The sequence below is a fragment of the Poromitra crassiceps genome (genome assembly GCF_964638095.1).
Source record: "Poromitra crassiceps genome assembly, chromosome: 10".
NCBI classification, from domain to species: Eukaryota; Metazoa; Chordata; class Actinopteri; order Beryciformes; family Melamphaidae; genus Poromitra; species Poromitra crassiceps.
This window is the reverse complement of record NC_139631.1, coordinates 24,461,783-24,485,873: the sequence shown is the minus strand read 5'-3', so window position 1 is coordinate 24,485,873 and position 24,091 is coordinate 24,461,783. Positions and strand designations below refer to the sequence as shown.

At 43.5% G+C, this 24,091-nt stretch overlaps 1 protein-coding gene across 1 annotated transcript in view; it reads right to left on the bottom strand.

The window, feature by feature from the left end:
- Positions 1-19,579: 19,579 nt before the first annotated feature.
- The window catches only part of cemip2 (cell migration inducing hyaluronidase 2), a 49,522-nt gene continuing 45,010 nt past the window's right edge, over positions 19,580-24,091 (bottom strand). The window contains exons 22-24 of the mRNA XM_083645231.1: positions 23,861-24,006; positions 23,608-23,714; positions 19,580-21,765 (exon numbers count right to left, since the gene is read on the bottom strand). Of these exons, the coding sequence (XP_083501357.1) occupies positions 21,566-21,765; positions 23,608-23,714; positions 23,861-24,006 (453 nt within the window). The 3' untranslated portion in view covers positions 19,580-21,565. The remainder of the gene's footprint in view (positions 21,766-23,607; positions 23,715-23,860; positions 24,007-24,091) is intronic.

Genomic DNA, 24,091 nt, shown 5'->3' with positions numbered 1-24,091 from the left:
GAGAGACAGCTTTTTTTCTTTCAAATTATTATGTTGAAGAGAGAGATGCAGGAACAGAGACAAGTCACTTCTCTTTTGGCCCAACTGGATCCAGTGGCGTACGGTAGTCATGACGGGCCCCAATGAAAGCAATTTTGACAGGGCCCCCTAGTAGGCTATACGCTAGTTACGAAGTACACACACGCAAGCAACGTACATACACACACACACACACACACACACACACACACACACACACACACACACACACACACACAATAGGCTATATATTTTACCAACATGTGTTGGATTTTACAGTTTGAGTTACTTAGGCTATTGTATGGGGGAAATAGAGAGGTCATAGAGCAAGCTATCAGAACCATGGACAGCGCTCTGACACCGGGTGACAGACATTGAAAGTAAGCAGCACCTGAGAGCAGAGGACCTGTCTCTTTCACTGTGGTTCTGAAATGACTGCAAACTTGAACATGTTTGATGTTGATGAATGTTGATTTTAGTTGAATAAGCATATCACTTTGTTATAGATTGCTAGCTACTGGCTATTTTACAAAATAATGACATGACAGAGATGGCTTCGCCTTTCAAGGGCATATACAGTATAGCTGGCACCACTTTAGAGCTAATGTGTGTTCTTTTTATGGAACTGCCCTGGGGTCAGTTGCACAAAACACCTTGAGTTAAGATTTTCCTTAGAGTCTGAGTTAAGGTTCCCATAAAATAAAATTGGCAGCATAAAACACCCTTAAGTCTTCCCATGCAGGTTATAGATAAGAAAAAATATGCACATCCCCCAGATTCCTCAAAAAACTGGTGCTGGATCACAAAACACTGATTAAAGAGAAGAAAAGTCAGCACACAGTATAATTAAAGCACGGGACAGCATTATACTGTGTGACTTTTCTTCTCTTTTCCCATTAAGGTTAAACATTGTTGATTTAATAATGTGGTATTGTGATATTATAAATCCACATATTCAATTAATATAATTAATAGGTTTATTACATTTACATATTACATACATCAACCCATTCAGGGACATTTTAAAATATTTTACTGTTTTTACTTACACATTGCTATAAGCCTATTTATCCATTTAAATCCAGCCTATGGAAACACCCAATTGACGCCTCGGCTTTTCATTTGCTAAGTTTGTTTGACAGTTAGATGGGCCCATATAGTTACAGAGAGCAAAACAGGAAGTGGGAAGGTAGAAATGAGAAAGAAGTTGTAGAATTACACTCAAGGAGCTTTGAGCAAATTTGACGCATATTTAGTTTGGACAAGCCTGTCTCTAAAATAAATGCTGCTGACACTGGCTGACTCCCTGTCCGTGAAGCCCTTAACATCCCATCCCACCCCACCCCCACCCTCTCCTTTCAAAGATCCACCTACACAGTGTTGCCATGGTTACTAGCAAGAAAACTTTGATCTTGCATCATTAATGCTTCGTTAGAATCCTCCCATGTATCATCACGTGCACTCAAGTACAATTCCATGTAGGCTACAAATTACAGTTGCATGAGTTAAATCCACAGACACACATTCCCTCGCATGAACAGCACCAATCAGCACTCGCAAAAATATAATTGTATTGTATGGCCTCTCTCTCTCTCTGTGTGTGTGTGTGTGTGTGTGCATCCTATTATAATTGGAGGCGTGTATGTCTGTGTGTCCGGAGTTGGTTCGATCACCTCCAAAATTTGCCGAAACACTCCAGCATGTTATGGCCTGGTTGGTGGCTGGCCTGGCCACTGCTATGCCATATATCACCGATGATGTCATAATGTGGGGGCATATTCTACATCAACAGGGATGTCACTCGAGCAATTGTGATGTCATCAGTGATGATGTCACCAGTAGTAATGTCTTCATTGATGACATCATCACCGATGACATCACAAATGCTCGAGTGACATCTCTGATGACATCATCGTCGATGACACCATCACTGATGACTAGGGGTGTCACTATACACTCAGTTCACGATACGATACGTATCACGATACTGGGTTCACGATAACGATACGATACGATACGATTTTAACAATATTTTTTTAAACTTGAATAATGACAATATATGACTGGAAAAGTAGTATTTTATTTGAAATGCACAAATACAAAACATGCTGTTGTGGGAAATTGTTATTACAATAACAACTAGAAAAAACATGAGATTGGAGATAAGGCTTATCTTGAAATAGAATGAGTTACACCGTCACTTAGATTTACTTTGAACTAAAAGGTTTCTCAGCAGTATAAATTCTCATTATGCATCTTCAGTTTTTCTTCAAACTCAAACAACAAGACTTTTCTTAATCTATTTTTTATGCATCTTCAGTTTTTCCTGTCAAGTAAACAGTTTTGCCAGAAACTCAATTGAATGGTTTCTCTCCTGTATAACTTCTCATGTGTCTCTTCAGAGACTTGTTCAACTGAACTACTTTCCACACATTGAACTTCAACAAACAAAGACGTTTCTTAGTCTATTTTTTTGAAAAAATTTTTTTTTTTTTTTTTTTTTTTTTTTTGCGATATGAGATTTCATCTCAACGATACATATCGTGACGTTTTACTATCGCGAAATTTCGTGGGACGATATATTGTGACACCCCTACTGATGACATCATAATTGCTCGAGTATGACATCATCTGGATTTATGACCTCATCACTGTCATCATCAGTGATTTATGACATCATCGGTGATATACAGTTCTAGATGGCTCGACCTGGTGGCCAGGGCGTGAGGGGCCGCTCCACAATGCATCACCATAAAACACCACACCAATCGACCTGGTGGCCGGTCACTAGCGATGTCATATTACATGCTATGGATATAACAAGTTTCTCACGGCGTGGCCACCAGGTACGAGTCATCTAGAACAGGGTTTGTCTGTATGTATGCTATCTCTGACATCATCAGTGATTTATGACAATCACATCTGAAGTCACGTCTGAACTCATGTCACTCATGTCACATGTCACTCATGTCACATGTTCGATTGGGGGGGGGCAAGTTTAATAAATATGTATGTATGTAATTACATATTATGTATCTACATGTAAAACAAATAAATATGTGTTTAAAAAAAAAGAAGCTGCAAGGTTGGGCTTGGGGAGTCGCGCAGCAGTTCAATGTCCTGCTGGTTCCCGGCAGCTACAGGCCCCAGGGGGCCCCGCAGCGGGCAGGCAGGTCCTCTTCACCATGGTCAGCAAAACGAGCTTCACAACCTTTGCTGCTGTCGCCCTGCGAGTACTGTGGCGTGCCCCGCTGTCTTTTTTTAGATTATTTTTTGAGCATTTTTGCCTTTATTGAGATAGGACAGTAGGCAGACAGGAAAGGTGGGGAGAGAGAGAGGGGATGACATGTGGCAAAGGTCAAAGGACCTCGGGTCGGATTTGAACTTGCATCAGCCGCGCGAGGGACCGAGCCTCCGTCGTACGCGTGCTACCAGGTGAGCCACCAGAACGCACCCCCGGACCCCCGCTGTCTTATTGAGTTGCTGATCACTCAACTCAAGCGGCAACTCGAGCAAAGTCCAGCAAAAAGCTCAAGCAAGCCGCGTACAGTAACTCGAGCAACTCCCTCAATGAACTGGTGCAGATCGAGCAAATCAAGCAGCTCAGGCTGCTCCAGTTTGAGGCGAGCCACATGAGGAACTCGAGACACACCAGCAGTTGTGTGTGGAATGTGCCGGACTGCTATCACCTGCAACCTCCTGTCCTGTATCGCCCTCCTGCCCCCTCCTGTCCTGTATCACCTGCCCCCTCCCACATGATCATCATTGGTGATGATGTCATCAGTTATATGTCACTTGAGCATTTGTCATCGGTGATTCAATGGGAGGAGTAACGGAACAGAGAGAGGATCCGCCAGAGGAGACGGAGTCCGAGCGGTCGAGCAGCGAGGGAGGTCAGCGTGCTGACACGAGGGCCGAGAGGTCCAGGAACACGGAGCTCGAATAGCAGAGCGAGGCAGCCGGAGGGAGGAACATTGAGGGGGCGGACCCCCTGAGTCTTTTTTCCCTGAGATGTCAATAATTAAATATCACATAGTATGTTGTGGTTTATTGTGAAAGTTGTCCAGCATTGGTGAAATTTCAGATGATGAAAAGCAGAAAACAGACTATGCACTTCTGTCTGATCCCTTCTATAACATGATGTAATTGCAGAAGATGTGTAGATGTCCTACCTTCATTTCTATACACAGTGGGGTCAAAACTCTCCTGGTGTGGGATTTCCTCGTCATCTTCTTCTGAAGGAGAGAGAGAGAAGAGAGAAAATCAGGTGTATCTATTGAACTGCATCCCAGAGGGTGACTTTGAAATGCAACTTATTACTTATTACGTTGTTCTAAATTCTAATCGGCAAGCAGCACAATCCAATCATTCAGCTGACTGCATTGTGTTGCTGTTGTATTAATGCACAGCTAATGGGGATCCTAATAATAAACAAATCTTTAATTAAATCTGTGACATAAAATTTGATTATCAATCAAGTTCCTCTCCAAATACCATATGTCTTTTCAAAAGTATTTGCAAAGATTTTTTTTTATGCAACTGAAATAGAATTGTGCCATTTATTTCCCTTACAAAGGAGGATCCTTTGACCCCACAGCCTTTAATCTGTAAGGATGATGCAATTTGTTGAAAGTAAGCACACAGAACATGTTGCATAAGTGTTTTTATGGTAGTATGTTTTATTATAGCACAACACTGCCATTTTCCTTCCATCCTTCCTTCATCACTATCTCAGGCTGGTACTTCTCTTCCACCCACCACTGATCAGAATGTCCTTTATCTTCATTTACAGTATTCTCTGAAATTCTATATGCAAATTGGTTTCATAAAAGGAGCTAAGAATCTGAGAATTGCATAGAAATCCAATGAAACAAATGCTTGTTTTTCTCATGTCAATTTCCAAGAATGTTTTGGTTTGAACATTTCTGTCTCAGTGCCAGGCCACAAATTAGAATCAACCCTTTAAGAAAGTGGATACCATCCCTGACCGCAATCTTCTATCTAAAACTCATTGGGAGCGTGACATGGGCTTCCCCATAATTACAACACAATGGGATGCAGCACTCAAAAATAGTACAAAAATATCAAACTGTGTTAGATGTAAGATCATACAAATAAAGATAATGCACAGGGCTTATATTACACCCTGTACATGAAAGAAAATCGATCATACATTATCTAAACTGTGCTGGCATGGATGTGGAGTAGAGGGGACGCTCATGCACTTGTTGTGGAACTGCCCTCTTGTCAAACAGTATTGGTCCGACATTGCTGTAATCTTGTCTGGTCTCCTTGGCTTTGATATTAAACCTTGTCCTGTACCCTGCATATTGGGGGTGAAACGGTCTATTGAGCAACCAAAAATTGTCCATGATGTTATAGCATCGGCCTTCCTTGCAGCTAAACGGATCATTCTAATGAATTGGAAACAACGCAAGCCAAACTGTTTCAATATGGAGACCTGGCGTAAAGCCTTCATGGACTTGTTGTCAATGGAACAGGCAGCTCTACTCCTCCAAGAAGACAGGACTCAGGATCTTTATGGACCCTGGAGCTTTATCAGAATCCTCATTGGAATTTTTTAAACATACGGTACTTTGAATTGCTAAATCTTTGTTTATATTCTGTACACGATTCATCTAAATAAGGTAGAGAAACACACGGAGGCAAACTGTTCAGATTCAGCTCCACAGATAAGTAGGCTACTGTAGCATTGTAGATGCACAGATAAATAATACATTGTTTTTATTATATTTGAAAAATACAGTGCAGGTTATAATAATGAAACTCTCCAACACAGCCTACTGTACCACTACATGCACATCACATGAGAGTAGAGCAACAGTCGATGGATGCAGTCACACCTGAGTAAAGGTCACACACACACACACACACACACACACACACACACACACACACACACACACACACACACACACACACACACACACACACACACACACACACACACACACACACACACACACACACACACACACACACACACACACACACACACACACACAAATAAGACCAAAATATTTTAACCTCTTTTAACCTCTACAGTTTTGGTGTGTTTTGTGCTTACAAGCTTCATTGATGTGTCCACACCTACAGTCTATGGTCCACACACACCATGTGAGTGCAGCAGGAAGGCAGAATGTTGCGCCCTTTCACCTACATCTTGAGGAGCTACGCCTGCTTTACTACCCCTCATGATGAAACCTATTCTACCCTAACTTGACTTCATGGTGACATTGATTCAGTTCTATGGTGCTACTGATGTGATTACTTATGAGCTTCCCACAGTCTTATCCATACTGACCTTGACTTAGATCTACTGACAGCTCAGCGGAGAATATCCAGAATTATCAAAAAATATTAATATATTAATGGGGCAGTAGTCACTAATGGGAACAACTGATTACACCAATTAAAGTGTTACTTTGTAATTTATAATTCTATTCAAAAAAGGACCACGGGGGGCAGTCATGTGAGGTGCTGAAATTCATTTATTTGTCCACATGAATCCATACATGTGTTCCATTATACTGATGCAAGTAAGCACACACATGCAACATTTGATTCTTTAGTGCTATTTAATGGCAGGTCCGGTGTGACAGACTGTGGCACAGTTCAATTCTCATCACTCACACTTTCCAGTTGCCTAGGCTGCCTATACAAGGTTTGGTCATCAGCTACAGCCAGTTAGACATGAGCAGGTCAAAGTGTTTCTTCTTTCTCTACCCTTCACCTCAATTTGTCTTCCTGCTCTTCACTTTCTACCACTTTCCATCCCTCTATCCCTCGTTGGTTTGCCAATAATTCAGTTGGAACTCAGAAGCTGACATGTACCGTCTGTCTGTAACCACCTCTGACATGTACTGTCTGTAACCACCTCGCTCAAGTGAGCAAATCAATCTCGAAAGTGTGCTCAATGAATTCAGGACCGTTGTTGTTTTTGAACATCAAATAGTCTGTAATCAGTGGCTCCTCTGAGTTATTCCTTCCTTTCCTTTGTCTCCAGCATTATTTTCATAATCAGGACTCATCCCTCCTTTCCTCTCGCATTTGTGCTTCATAAACATGCCGCTCCATCTCTCCTCTCACTCTCACTCTTTCGTCTCCTCTAAAACCAAACCACCTGGGTCATGTGATGAAACTAGGGTCGATGATTATCATGATTAAATTGCGTATGAATATAGGATTTGTGTGTCTGCAGTCTGTTGGATAGAAATCATGTCTGGTTCACCTGTATTCCAACAAGCACAAACCTTTTAGGCCACGGCGCTCACGGCCCTTCTTTTCCATCGCCACTCAAACACCACCCAAACACCACCCATATCGCCCTAGCCACTAATCTGATTCCGACCCAACCCTCGAATCCCGACTCTCTACCACCTTCCTATCCCTATGCCACCTTTTCCCTTGAACCTGGTTGTAAACATGTTCTGTTGTAACATTGGGCATTTTATGAGAGTGAATGGGGAATGACTCCCTTTTGCAGCCAGTCTCAAGTGGCCATTCGAGGAACTGCAGTTTTTGGTACTTCCACATTGGCTTCATCTGTACAAGACGGAACTCCCACTGCCAGCGGGTTGTTCCATTCTTGTCTAATAGCGGTCCTTGTGGTGTTCCAGGGATCCTTGAAGGCATTCAGGGGTCCTTGAGGTGGTCCAGAGGGCCTTGAAGGGGTCCCAGATGTCCTTGAGGGGTTCCAGGGGTCCTGAAGGGTTCCATGGATCCTTGGAGGTATTCAGGGGTCCTTGAGGGGGTCCAGAGTTCCTTGAAGGGGTTCCACAGGTCCCTGTAAAGGGGTTCCATAGGTCCTTGAGGGGTTCCAGAGGTCCTTGAAAGGGTCGTAAACAGTTCCCAGAGGCCCACCAAACCAGATTTGAAGGCTGTGTAGCAGCATGGTAATCTAGTTACATTAAATTACCCTATTCATTTCTGTGTTTTCTAACAATCTGAAAATAGCCTGTACCCTACATGATCAGCGGAACTCCTCTGTAACATCTCACTACTATAATAAGGCAGAGGGTTGCGCGGCGCACAATGGACCCATTTCACAGGGGCCATTTTGTGCTGAAAAGGCAGGGTAAACACAGGTGCAAGCAACACACTAATGAGGGTTTCCAAATTCCAATCAGTGACCTAGAAATGAGCATACAAAACACACCAAGCTACTGTAGAAATGACTGTGCAATATATGTAGTTTCTTGAAGAACTAGTGTCATGTGATTCATTTGGAGTGTAATTGTAAGTATCTGTCTTGTTGATATCTAGGAGGACAGCTAGAAATACATGCTCCACCGGTTCCTGTATCCGCAATGTTCTGCATCGCCATCACCAGTAAGTTTCTTCCTCTTCTGAAACTTCACCATTCCCGCTGAAAGTTTAACTTGGCTCCTTCTCTCTGGCTTACGTTTCATACACGTCAGTCCTTGGTGAGTGCCTGCAGGGTGCCGGTAACGAGTGCGTAGACGCCCACATCAATAATTTAGGCACAACATCATGCATGGTGTGCTCCCTTGCGTTGTTAGACATCATTGATGCAACAGTCCTCATGAATATGTATGACTGCCTTGATTCAAGGCCCCTCATTGGCCACAACCAGAAAATGCACATTGACGTGTTAACACTACCAAACGTTATGTGTATTAAGGCACATTTCCTATATCACATGTCCTATAAACGCAACATTTCTCACGTTGTCTTTATTTGCTGAAATAGAGGGCTGCTGTGTTTGCAGTGTTACCCCACTGATAATTACCCTCCGTCTCCCCTCACATCCGAACACTAATTGGTACTTCCTCTCTCTGCGCGATAGATAGAAAGGTTGGGGATGCATTTTTAAGCAGGCTGACACTATCAATAATTCACACACAGCATCCACAGACAATATGTGTGTTTTTGTGCATTCTCTCAAGTATGCCTATTTACTATTATCAGCCACTTATTTGCACATAACATAAAGGTGAAGTATAGACAGAGAGATCTCACCTCTTCACCAATGTGCTTATCTCTCCTCTCAACCTTTCAACCTCTCTGGCACCTGCTGTGAATCTAGATGGGATGGACTGACTCATGTTAACGCTGATAAGCAGGAGGCACAAAAGTCACGCTGCAGTCCAAGATGAGCCACCAGTAAACACAGGAGTATAATGCTAGTGACACTCCCACTCATCTTGAGAGCTGTTTGACAACATTTGCAGTGATGGCCAGTAAACTGATGATACAATATGCTCACAAAATGATGCGTTTTGTGTGTGTGTGTGTGTGTGTGCGTGTGTGTGTGTGTGTGTGTGTGTGTGTGTGTGTCTCACTTTCTCTGGCACTCAAACAAGGTTCATACAGTAATGAGGGACAGCTCATCTGTGTCTCAACGACAGCCACACACAGGCTTGGCGACAAGTTACTAATTGCTGAATTGTGGAGAGGAGAGCTTGTGCAGACGCACGCACGCACGCGCACACACACACACACACACACACACACACACTCACACACACACACACACACACACACACACACACACGCACGCACGCGCACACACACACACACACACACACACACACGCACACACAAATCTTCTGTGGGGTTGTTCATCATTTGTCTAAGTTATAATGATGATTCTCCGCGGCGGGAGAACAAGAGTCACTTCTGCATGGTAGAAATGAAGCAGAGAGAAAAGGAAGACATAAAAAAACACAAAACTATGCTTAGCCCTAATTATGAGTCCGGCAGGCATGGAGTGTTAACACTTTAGACTTGCACTTTGTCAGTGTTCTGTACAAATAGGTGTGGACACCAGGCTTTAAAGGTGACGTGCAGGAAAAACAAAAGGTCAATTATGATAAGTGGGGTTATGTGCATTCAGAGTCCAAAGAAAAGCAAATATAAGTCAGGGGAAAGGCATATGAGGACAGAAGATCTGGTAATGGTACAGGAGATAGTCAGGGAAGCCCTCAAAGGCTTGTTCTTGGGGGGTGGGGGGGGGGGGGGGGGTGCTAAATCCATGTTTTACCAGGGCATTATAACAGGGAGAAGAACACTGTGGATGATTTATACATAGAGAGCATATGGCTGCCTCAATGTCCAACTGCCAACAGATGGAGGTGGAGAGAGAGAAAGAGAGGGAAAAGGGAGATGGTGATCATTTATTTAGCGCACTAGTAGCCAACCACTTCTCAGCACTGATCTGTTATTATGGCTAACACAACACAACTAAGTTTTTTCTCATGGTCCATCTATCATCAGAACCCAGCTACATCATCAGCTGTTAGCTAATACAAATTCAAAAGGTGGACAAATCTCAGCCGACAGTAACGCAAATGAATCACTTTTGTCAAACATTTTCCAAACATCATACATTTATAGAACTTTTCATCCACTATGACTTTTCTAACTCTCTGTCTATTTGTACAATAATCACCTTCAATGACCATTGAATTCAGCTCTTTACAAGTCTTTCTAAAACTTTTGCATGATCAAACTAAACGGCAACAAAACGTGAATTTCTCTCTGCAGCTGGAAGTGTGGTGCAAACAAACAATCAAATTCAAAATGGCCGAACTCTTACCACTCTGAAAGTCAGTGAGGCTCCTTTGGGAATTGTTTTCCTCTTGCCTTTACTTTGCTTGCGTCTCGGACCTCTGAATCTTCTCTTGAGTCAAGGTGCTTGTTTTTTCCTTCTCGAAAGTTCAATGGAAATTGATGAGGCCGCGTTATTTCAGAGGCGCTGGAGGACCGAGAGAAACGGATGACTGGAAGCAGAGAGAAATGGTGGCCAACAGAGAAGATGGCTGGCTCCAGGAGTCAGAAGCCACAGGTGGGCGAGACGTCCCTCCGCTACTGGAGGCGTGGGCATGACGCACCCTGTGTGTGTGTGTGTGTGGGGGGGGGGGGGGGGGGGTGCACGTGTAACCCTGTCACCCTCTATTAGAACACATCTGTATAGGGCGGGGAGATACTGGGCCGAGGACTAGAATCCAGACATCCCACAATCATCTACTTACTCCTTCAACACCAAAACCATTCAGCCAGCTGGATCTACCATAATAAACCCAATTTGTAAGAGGAAGTCTTCCAATGTAGTGCTCCTCCCGGATGGGACTTGTGATTTCTTCTTGTGCTGACCAGCCTTGTCTCTCTATGGGCTTGAAAGGTCAGGAAGAAGGAGAAGGAAACATCTCTCAGGGGGTAAAGAAATGTCCAAAATGGTTGTGAGGATGGAGCAACGGGTATCCGTCTTCCTCCAGTGATGCGGCCGGTCTCCTCTCCTCATCTTCATTGGCTGATGCCCATCCGTCTGCGCCTTGTCCCCTGAAAAGAAGCTGGGGAGGCCTTTTCGCTCAACAGAGGTGACTGTCAAGAGGGGGGGGGGGGGGGGGGGGGGGCGTGAGAGAGGAGAACACTTATCGCCGTCGACCCAGCTGTCGTCTGGACATGACATGCATCTGACAAGTGGAACATCACCAGCGGGAGCACCTGAGCCACCAGTTACTCTAAGGAGGTGCAGGGTGGGAGACTTAGTGTATGTGTGTGTGTGTGTGTGTGTGTGTGTGTGTGTGTGTGTGTGTATAGGCGTGTGTGTGTGTGTGTGTGTGTGTGTGTGTGTGTGTGTGTGTGTGTGTGCGTGTGTGTGTGTGTGTAGGCGTGTGTGTGTGTAGGTGTGTGTAAGTACAGTCGAATTATCCGGAATCTTTGAGCATCTCCCAGGGGCAGGTTGCTAGGTGAGGGTGTTATGATGCCCACCCCAAATCCCACCCCCTCCCCCCACACACACACTGCCCAGTTTGAAGAGGAGGCGGGTTAATGATAGCAAATAAAGAAAAGTAAACAGCGGGAGGCTAACGAGTGCTAATTTAGCCCGGTGCTCCATTATGAATTCATGAAGAGATCTCTCGGATGCCACAGTAACAGAGGGGGGGCGCGCGGGGCGGGGAGAGTCCTCTGTGCCGATAGCGAGGGGCGCCCCTGTCACTCCGGGGGATCATTTTAGGGCTCCGGGATGCCACTATGGTTGTCTGGAAACCGTTTCTCTCCTCTCCTCTTGTCAATACTGTACCCTATCCCATGCTTTCCCTCCTCTCAGCCCGCCTCAGCTGGCCTCATCCATATCCTTCCATCCTAATCCGCTTTCCTCGTGTCCTTTCTTCCACGTGCCCTCTCTCCTCTGTGCTTTGTCTTTGCCCCCCCCCCCCCCCCCCCCCCCACACTCCCCCCTGCCCCTCCACTCTGTCCCCTCGCCCGGCTGTCACGGCCTGTCTGCTGCGCTGATGCATGGTGAGGCTGTAAAATGGGCTCATCCAATTGTGGTCCGTCAACATCAGGTACAAACTGGCGGGATCAGGCCTCATTCATGTCCACGTCACTCCATCATACCACGCCGCACACCTGCGTACATGTACACGTACACACACACACACACACACACACACACACACACACACACACACACACACACACACACACACACACACACAGACACACACACACACACACACACACACACACACACACACACACACACACACACACACACACACAGGATAAATATAAACCCCTTATACACTCCAAGATAAACTTAAAGGACGCTGAGGTAAAAAGAGGCAGATCAGAGCAAAGAGCTGCGAAGAAGAAAAAGCAATTAAGAGAGCTGTAGCATCTTAGACGTAGCTTGCATAACAGCACCGCAATTAGCAATCAATTACCTCACTGTCAGTAACACGGAGGTGGGCGGGCTCTATTCAATGTTATATTGGTGAGGGTGAAAAAGGACAGAATGGATGCTGAAAGCCTGTTCACCAGTATGAAAATGAGGTGTTCCTGTTTAACATGAGTTGAGAGGGAAAGGGAGATTTTGAATTTAGTAGGAAACTAGAGATGCACTCAGAGAGCGCAGACCTCCGCCAAGGCCGATACTCCAGTCTACTATGATATGCAAATTTTGTGAGTCACATCCCCCCGCCACTCTCCCTCCCTATGCCTCGAACCCTAACTCTCTATGACCTTCCTATCCCCTTCCTGACAAGCTAGCATGACACGTCGGCCAAAGACCTCTCCAGACTGCAGCACATCGTCCGTCGTGCTGAAAAGGTCTTCGGATGGTCCCCCCCACAGAGATGATCCTACCCGTCTCCCCCCTGCTCCCCCATCATATATCACTTTAAAGGACTATGTTTTGCACTTCATAATTTGTGATTATTTTCTCTCTATTCATTGCCTTGTTTTCCACTATTGATGTGACCGCTGCACTAAGTCAAATTCCTCGTTTGTAATCTGATTACTTACTGTGGCTATTAAAGTGACTCTTGAATCGTGAACTCAATCAACAGTGTGCCAAGGCAGAGAACATAAGACCTTTCTCTTTCTCTTTATCTCACCAATGGCAAAGACACAGAAAATCTATAACTAATCAGATACGAGTGCAGCTCTCCCCCACAATGGACAATTACACAACCCTAAATACACAAACGGCATTATCAGGGTAATGTCCATTGTCCACACAGACACACACACACACACACACACACACACACACACACACACACACACACACACACACACACACACACACACACACACACACACACACACACACACACACACACACACACACACACACACACAGCCGATCAATCAAATCACATAATGAAGCAGTGAGGAGTTGAAAGGTTATTATCACAACAGTGTTTTAAACTTAGTTTCTGTAAGCTATCCTCCCGCAGGATAAATACAGGGGGAGTTTTACCGCCTCTGCATGGGCCCTTGGGGTTGACACAGAATAGGTTTGGGCTCTGTTGCAGGAGGTATCATCCAGGGATGCCTCTCAGCAGCCCCAGGGTCTATTCTTTAGTCATCCACAGCACACACAAATCTGGCTTGGCTTATTCTGGCCTGGTAACTGTAGTTCCAACTTAATTTGTCCCAAATGGTTTCATAGCAAGTAAAAAAAAAAAAACATGAAACGGTCAGGCACAAGAAATAACAAATGCATCACACCATCAAGACTGACAAACATTCATGGCTTTCCTCCTATTATCTCTACCTGTAGCTGCTGGTTTAAAGAATGCATACAAGAAAAGAAAGTCTTGAACCTGTAGATGTGTTTCATTTTGTTAAAACCAATAAATGTAAGCTGCAAAAGTATTCCACAAATCCTCAACCTTGACCCTTCTGTTGAAAGCAATGCATTTCAGGTGTAATAGCCTTCATCAAGGCCCCTTAACACAGAGGTTCTCAAATGTTTTTCAGTCAAGGACCCCTTACAAGATAGAAAATATACCGGGGACCCCCTCATTCTGATTGTGATTTTGGGCTAAGCTTTAATTGTTTCCACGGTAACATGCTTGACTTTTAAATTGATAGGTTTGTTAGATTAGAATGTAATCCATGAACCATTTTAGATTTAAAGCAAAAAAAATTTGTTGAATAGTTCGTTGAACTATGAAGCTTTTGCACACACACAAAAAAAGGGTGTTTTATTTATATTTTCCGGAAAACTTTTCGCGGACCCCCTGGCAAAGTGCCACGGACCCCTGGGGGTCCCCGGACGCCCATTTGAGAACCACTGCCTTAACAGCCAAAACAAATTTAAGAATGAATTCAACCAAATTAAAGGATTGTTCATTATTTGTTAAACAAGTGGACTAATTTCACTTTTGAGTTTACTATTCAAGCGCACTGACTTATGCCTTAACTCTGTTTCATTCTTTCACCAGTGCAGTGAGCGCACACGGATCAACTGAGACTCACTGAGGTAGGGAATATGTACTGGCAGTATGGCTTTTCAAATCCCATGCTGGCTTTAGTGTTAAAACACCTCACACCCCCAGATAGTCGGCAGCAGCAAAACGGAGCGACATATTAATTGAGTGAATGATTAAAATCTGATTTAAGCACTTTAGACAATACCTCTAAGTGCGTCATAATCCCATTTTTATTGCGTTTTTGGGGCCCGATAAGCTGGTGCCACGCTGCGCTGAAAGAACACGGCATACTTCCTAGCAGCGACTCTGGCTGGGGCCAGGCTATAACTGTCACACCCACACCTCTTCATCTACAGGTAGATAAGGTTAATTCACTGTCTAATGGGCTGGGGAGCTGATGAAGCATTTGATGTTAAAGGGCAATTGACTGTGTGAGAGAGGGGGTATAAGGATATATAGTTGTGTTGATTGTGTGTGTGTGTGTGTGTGTGTGTGTGTGTGTGTGTGTGTGTGTGTGTGTGTGTGTGTGTGTGTGCGTGTGTGTGTGTGTGTGGGGGACGTGGAGTCTCAATCTCAGAACTACGGATGCATCAACATAGTGTCAGAATAGATTATGGGCATCATTAAAATATTCAGACTGTGACCTTAAACCAGTCACACCCCCCCAGTGGTCTGACTGTGAACCATGTGCCGAACATAGATCTATCTCTATGGTGCTGAAGCTGTTTTTGTGCTCAGTTTGGAGTTCAACAGGTCATTTGTCATGAAAGCTTCAGACCGTTTGCTAGGAAAGACCCATTTTCTCCCCAATTGTACTTGGCCATTTCCCCCCTGCTGCCCCGTTCGCTACTCCATCCTCTGCCGATCTGGTTGACAGTCTCAACACGCAACATATTGCTGTAGCGCCCCATGTAGGCACTTTTTTCTCTCTCTTTGTGTTGTAGGAGGGAGTAAAAGTAAATAAATAAAAGTAAATAAAAGGTTGTCAGAAAAATAAATACTCAGTGAAGTACAGATACCTGATAATCCTATTTAAGTACAGTAATGAGGTATTTGTACTTAGTTACTTCCCATCTCTGATTGTGATACACATAACGAATAGTTAGAGCGTATGAAAAGTGTATTCCCCTCAATCCTAATTGCAACAAAGCTGTTTGATTCTGCTGTTGGTTTCTGTGGCCTTTAGAGGAGTTCATCCTGTCATCATCTACTCACCCTCACGCCAGTTGAAAACACAGGTGAAGTTTGTCAGACAGGGAGCAGGACAGCACAACTCACGAGAGAGTACAGGTCCCCATTGACTGCAGTTGTGTACTAAAGTCAATGGGGACATATGTTCTCTACATGGACAAACTTCACATGTGTTTTAACTGGCATGAGGGTGAGTAGATGACCACAGAATGTTCATTTTTGACTGAACTGTTCCTTTAATGCACAGTAACTTTACAAGTTACTTTTGAAAGCATTATGTTCCCCGAGTTATCAGCGCCTTATGCCATGTGCCATACTGTTTGGGGGAAACTGAAGCCCGGCAGTGTGAATCAGTTCCCACTGACCCTGAGTGACCCATAACTCCCTGATCAGCTGGTGTTTTGTTCGCAACAGGTTGTGTGGCGCCCGGCTGTAGCTGCTGTGACATTAAGCAGACAGGAGATTTACGTTACTCCACGGGTACATCAGGACACCGGGAGAAGGGTTGTCATGGAAACGGACCCCTGTATGGCTGTCAGAATTGTTTAATTATTCAGGACCACCATCACCGTGCATCAGCGGGGAAGCAACTGGAACCGCTGAAACCACTGAATGGCAGAATTAAAGATTATACTGTGCGGAGTGAATCTGAATCAACTCTCCCATGTGGTGAGCTGATGTCTGTTGTGCAGGCACACTGCTAAGACTATATACACGAAAGACTAGGAACATTCACTGATGTTTACATATTTCCTTTACACACACACACACACACACACACGCACACGCGCACACACACACGCACGCGCACGCGCACGCACACGCACACGCACACACACACATACACACACACACACACACACACACACACAACAGCGTAAATGTAGTAGTAATTCCTTAGGTCACAGTGCTCATATCACTTTTTGCTGTATACTTGCTTGGGCCTCTATTGCATTGTTTTACCTCATGTCATGGAGATATATACTTAACAAAAATATAAATGCAGCACTTTTGTTTTTGTTCACATTTTTTGTGAGTTTAAATAAAAGATTGAAGAATGTTTCTATGCACACAAAATACTTATTCCTCTCAGAGTTTGTTCACAAATGTGCTTAAATCCGTGTAGTGAGCACTTGGATTGGATGGATTATATTAGCAAAGGAGAAATGCTCACTAACACGGATTTAAGCAAATATGTGAACAGAATTAGGGAGAAATGGGCCTTTTGTGTGCATAGAAAAAGCCTTAGATCTTTAAATTCAACTCATGAAAAAGCCAAAACACAAGCGTTGCATTTATATTGTATTCTTGTTCAGTGGGAATAGACGGTGTGCTCAGGTGTGGGCAAAGGCCAAGGCCTCCTCTCAATACATAATGCTAATGTTTTGTCTTTTCTCACATGTTCTCTTGTTGCCATCTCGCTCCTCTTTTTCATCCAACCTCAGAAGAAAGGTCAGGAATAAGGGGAAAAGAACCCAGAAGGCCACCTGTTAGTGTGAAAAAAAGAAAGAAAAACCTATGAAAAGATATATGGTACTGTAGCTACTGAAGTGCAACAATGTGGATTGTGTGTTGCTATAGCTTCCTCTTATACTGCTAAAGGCTACCGCCCACACTGCAGCACACACATTTCTAGTGTCATATTTTTAGCCATGGCATTTCTCTAATTGTATTTGCACACTTCAAAAGCCTGCGCATTACATCGGATTGAAACTCCAACCATGAAGAAACTCTCGCATCCCATCCACGTGACACAGACACAGAATATTGATGGTGTGGGCTCAGCAGATCTCATGAGATGGTGTATTATCCTCGCCGCCTATAGTCAAAGCAGATAGGCTAAATAATGAATGCAGAGAGAAGCAGCTTTGATGTGTCCAGGTGGAGCTGAAGCATAATGGTTCTGCAGGGAGAATGGATAGTGAGGACAGAAGCAGGTGTGTAACTGAGACCGGCTTCCCCCTTGTGGCAGGTGCCCGGGTGAAGCTGTTACTATCCTCATCTGCAGCGGCGCACTGGTGAATCGTGTGTCACAGCAATCTGTCAGCTCTCGCTTCCACGGCGGTGAGAAGTGGGTGGGAGCACTCTGTCTTTTTGGTAGAAGAGAGACACATTACGGACGAGCAAATCCACAGTCTGTCTGAGCCATTATGCTCGACTGGAGTCTGTAATGGCTGCAGCACATTTTTTGGACCATGACATTTTTTTTTGTATATGCTTTTCTTTTCAAGGGTCTCACAGACACACACACAGTTTATTGTAGTGGGTATACTGTGAATTTCAGCTTGGAGTGAGATAGCTTATGTTCCCACACAGGGCAGGGGCTATGAGGGGTTTCCAGGGGATCCCCATCAAATGAATGAATGATGAATTATTATTTTGTTATTATTCATTATTATTTAATTTAGAAGAAGTTAACATAGCAGAATATTATTCATTGTCATTTAATTCACAATACACGTTTGAATGTAGAAGAATGACTGTTTGGATCATAGTTTGTTACTGTATCTCTCTAGCATACAAATAGTCATGGATCTACCCAGTATTTGGTAAACAAACTCTCTGAAGTGAAAGTTCTTGTTACATTGTTACATATCCTTGCATATTTTTAAGTGGGTATGATCAAATCCTGGAGCATTCCTAGTGGGTATACCGCGTATCACGTAGACTACACCACTGACTACACACACAGAAAAGATGTGTCCTGCACCAGTATATATGAGCAGCAGTGTATGTCTGTTTACTGTCCATGATATTTATGAGCCAGATCGCTGAATCTATAAATATTTTTACGTCTTTTTTTTTTTATCGACTGCTGATAAATTGTCCCTTGTGCATAATGAATTGCTCTGATACTACATAGATAATTTCTTACTGGAAGCTTTTCCTTTAGCCCTGTAACTTAATCAATGTCCCTCATCCATAATTAACTTGTGTGGTGAATACCTCTCCTCTCCTCCACTCCATCATTTTATAATTGCCATCTTTACATCTTTGACTGAAGACTAATTAAAATGTAATATATCTGCTCAGTGACTTGACAACACGTCTCTGTCCACTTACTATGTTAGCTACTGATATGGCGAAATACAACAATTGTTTCAAGGCTACAGTTTGGTGGGCTGGGGGCAAAAAGGCAATGTTCATTTCATTTTTCTTGGGAGATTAGACATCTTATCTTACACAGACTCTTTGAAATCCCACCACTCTTTCTATCTCTAATCACTTCAAAGATATTTACAGTACCAGTTTAATTTTTCAACAAATTTCATACCAGCATCTGGCGAGAACATGTTGAGATTTATGTTCAAGCTAATTTCACAGTTGAAGGCAGACAGGACTCCCTGAAAGATACTAGGCTGCCCCCAAGTGATGGTGTTGTATAACTGAAGCAAATGGCAAATATGTGTGTAGATAATTCCGTCCATTAATCATTTACATTAATCATATTCAAGCTAGGCTATTCCCTAATTAGCTAGTGACACCCACTGGCAAGTTATAATCCATAACATTTATGCTACTGCAACACCAACAAGCTAATGAAGTAATAAGAAGCACATGATAAAATATGACTTTATGCTAATCTAATTAAGTAATAGGAAGCAAATTATGAAATGTGATTTTATCACAAAGCATACATGTTTATTGACTTGGCAACTTGGCAATAAGAAACATTGAGTTTTCATGATGAAATAATTGACTTAAGAAATTCTTGCAAATGACTCAACTGACACACAAAAAAGACACTCTTCTCACAAACGCAGTAAATACACACCATCGACAAACAAGCTGTTTGACGTTTCCATTACATTTACATATTGAGTTATGACATCAAACAACACCATATTTACAAAGCTCACTTCAAAATAAGAGCTCTCCGCGTGTGCATCTTCAAAGCATCAAGTGAACGAAAGGCAATTTATGGAAACACGTTTTCTAAAGTTCCTTAGCTCTTTTTACAACAGTAGAGTGGTTAAAAGGCAACAAGGTATTGTCCTCCAGAGGATCACTCTCTCTACCTCACACAGTCAATCACTCTCTCTCTCTCACACACACACACACACACACACACACACACACACACACACACACACACACACACACACACACACACACACACACACACACACACACACACACACACACACACACACACACACACACACACACACACACAATACACACACACAATACACACAGACACGCACAGTCACAGATAGGTTACTTATCATTGCTCAGTGGGGGAGCCCTGCTCACAACCAATCACCTTTTAAAAGTTTATATAAGTCTCAGTATAAAGCCTTATGCCCTACAGCTGGTGTATAATCTGTATGTTTCCTGCTCACTACTGTAAAGTCAGGGTGCCACCTCCAAGACAAGCACCCTGTATTGTATCTTAACACTTCGTTTTGGCAATGATGCACACCAAACGATCATGAATGAGGCAGATGAAACGTAAATAAAAAAACATTCAATTCTGTTTCAGAAAAGAGAAAAATAAAAAGAAGAATAAGACAACTATCTGTGCTGCCCATGCGGTGAGCACAGTGGATACCATCACTGTGAAAAGACAAATATAAATATGTGATGAAAGATCCAGTAACTCCTTGTAGGAATCCATAAAAGGTGCTTAAGTCTTTTGTGGCACAGCTGCACGATGATCAGAGGAGGTTTTCCAGTTTCAGATTCAGTTGCTACACACAGCAAAAATGCAAGGGATGTGTGTGAGGAAGGGGGGGTAGTTACAATATTGGAAAGAGAGAAACTATTTTTTAAATTGCATTTCTGGGGTATTGGAAAGCTAGACATAGCAGGTCGACCACGACAGCCAGATATCTTTGAAATTCAAGTCACTGCAAAATTATAGTATGTCTATGTAACCATTTAAAGCTTAACACAAATATGGCTTGTTATGAGTTGGTTACTTAATATTTTGGTGTTCTAGAATAAATATTCTTGACAGCAAACACACTTAACTCACTGGCACTGTATCACTAAAGTCTCCCCGTGCTCATTTTTGGCCTGATATTACCGTACTCTTTATTTTCAGACGCATTGACATTGATTTTCGTAATTTCCCTTTGACCTGAGCATATCTAATCCATCTCGTTTAATTTTCAGTTCTAATCGAACATGCTGTCATTTTCAGCTACACTGCCATTTTGTTTCCATCATTTCCTTCTGGCCTTGGTGTATCTAATGCATTCTGTTCCATTTTCACATTCAATCAAATTCATTCTGTTTTCATTTTGTAAATAATAAATAGGAAGCTCAGTAGGGTAGCTGTAAAGGTTGTTTGGTGTTGTTGATCTTTGCTGACTATGATAAATGTAGTTATTGCAATGCTCCGTATGATCACTTTGGCTGATAAGGCAAGTTGTGTGTTTAAAAGGAAAGTGCATTGACTCGACGGTCCTCCCCAAGGCATACTTACACATACACACACACAAACAAACAAAATCACAAGAATACTCACCCCGCTCATAATAAAATACCCCCTCTCCACTTCAAATCGGTAAACATCTTTGCCATTGTTAATAAATTAAAAAGTTCAGCAGTTCACATTCATCAGCTGGTTGTATGTGTATGTGTATCTGTGTGCAAGTGTGTTTTGGGTAGTTAAGTTGTGTAGTTCACATTGGTCATTGGAGTCCCGTGGCTGTTCTGAGCAGCTCCAGGTCTTTGTGCGTTTGGGCTCCAGCTGGCGGACAGCCGTAAGCCTCCAAACCCAAGGGCAAGTAGCGCTCCTGCAACCCCAGGACCTCGTCCCCCTGCCCGGCCTGGAAGAAGACCCACGGAGGGGGCGAGGAACCGCCCTGGAACCCCCACAGTGCCAGACTCTCTAAGGTGAGAGAGGGAGTGATAAGAGTGTAAGAGAACAAGTACAGATCTTGTACAGGCCAATGACACGTGTGTCAAATTCCACTAGCTGCGACAGAAAACGGACAGATTTGACAGATCGGTCTACTGGGCTGTTTTAGAACGGCAACGTGGTGGAGAGAGGCAGAAACGCAGCAGCCTATTAGCTCATAAAGGAGCTACTTCATCATCATACTATAAAGCAAGGAATCTCTGTCTGTCTGAATGTGCGTGTGTCCTTTGCATATCTCGAGAATCGTTCAGATCGACTTCACACTTGGCGGGTGTATTGCTGGGGAAGCGAGGACATGCAGTTGCAGATTTGGTTCGATTTGCACAATAATAAACTTTGAATAAACAAGCGAAGCGATCTGTGCAGCGGCGGGCCAAACGGGCACGGCACTAGTAGAAACAAACAAGTTGAATTCACGTGGACACACTCATCACATGACATTGGGCTGAAAATAGGAAAGAATGTGTATTTTCTTTCTTCTTTGTCGACATTTTCCCAACACAACCTGTCAGCTCGTGGCTCAGAGTAAACTGTGCTTGGCATTTGAATGTATGTTTATTTAAACTCGGTTGAGTAGAGTTTGCCATGTTTAAACACCATGATTGGCCCGAATGTCTGAACACCACCCAGCCGGGAAACTAGAGACCATCTGATGAAGCGCATCACCTCAATCCTATAATAAGAATGCAAAGTGTCTGTGTCTGTGTGTGTGAGTGAGCAGAATTGTGTTCAGCCACAGCTATGCCATTTTACGTGTGATCACGCGGAATCTTTCAGGAAGTGTAAAGAACATCCCTGCAGGTTACCTAACGCAGCCGGATTTTTGAATTAAGTAATTAAGGCGGACTAATGGCAAAAATGGCCAATTAGTGGCCAAAATGCCTCAAAACAGGTTCAGCACCATGGAGAGTTATAGAATGAAGCAGCACACAGGTGAGCAGAGTTTGAAACAGCCAGTGAACTCTGGAGCAGCCCACAGGCGAGCCGAGTTGTACTCAGCCACTGAAGTGGACTATGGCTGCATGCCAACTCTGTGAGTGAGGCCTGACTAAATGGCCAGTCACACAGGGACGGGTATTCCACTAGTGAGAGAAAGAGAGAGAGAGCGAGAAACCCTTTTTACACAGATATCCCACAATATATGATTATTAATATTATATTATTATTTAGTATTCATCTAAAATGAATACTATTCACCTTATGTAGCCCCGCCCACTTGACCCGGTGTTATGACTTCCTGTTCAAAACACAGTCCGTTTTACCTGGTCTCCTTTTCATTCCTTTGATTCCACTACTGCGTTCTTTGATTTGTTTCTGATAGCAAAACTTCAACCTCAGACCTGGTAGACTTCTCCTCAGTCTTCCTGTCATTTTCATGAATGAGCTTCCCATCTTGTCGGGTTACCCTTCACACATTTGGGGCTGTTACTACACTACACTACAGGAATGAAAAGCGGAACAGAATGACCCCCCATTCCATATTCATGACTTTTACACAAGACGAGGCGAGGTGAAATAACGGCGCAAAAACAATGTCGGCTTGTACAGGCTGTCTAAAAGGGGCATCGAGAGAGAGAGAGAGAGATACCATCATTGTGAAGAGACAGATAAGTATGTGACGAAAGATCCTGTAACTCCTTGTAAAATCCATAAAATGTGTATTTTAGGATGTTTTCCAGGTTAATACTCATTGAAAATGCCAATGTGGGTTAGAGAGAGAGGGGGGGGGCGAGAGGGAGAGGGAGAGAGAGAGAGAGAGAGAGAGAGAGAGATAGAGCGAGCGAGAGAGATTTTTTGGAGCATGACACTAACCTTTTCTGTGCAGGTCAGCAGGTTTAGCCATACCAAAGGGGACCAGATATGGCGCTACACCAACCAGGCCTTCTGGCTGACCTCGTGTTGCCATGAGCAAGATTGACCTATCCAGGCGACAAATTCAATCAATTAAGCAACAATGCACAAAAAACTGATATCCTGTGATGTTGTTGTACACACACTGAAATGCCAAAAGCTGAGTTGATGAAAAAACTAAATAATTGTATCTTCCTCTTTTCCCTGGCTTCACCTCTTTGGTATTCCAGCTTTTAGATACTGTTCCATCTTGGCATCCATCTTGGCAAAGGAGGTTTTCTTGGTGACTTTCCCAGAGCAGGAATCCACAGAGACCAGGAAATACCCAGGCTGGGAGAAGGCCATGTTCACCTCATTCACCTGGCAGATGACATGGAAACAGACAGACAGACAGACAGACAGACAGACAGTCAGTCAGACAGACAGACAGACAGACAGACAGACA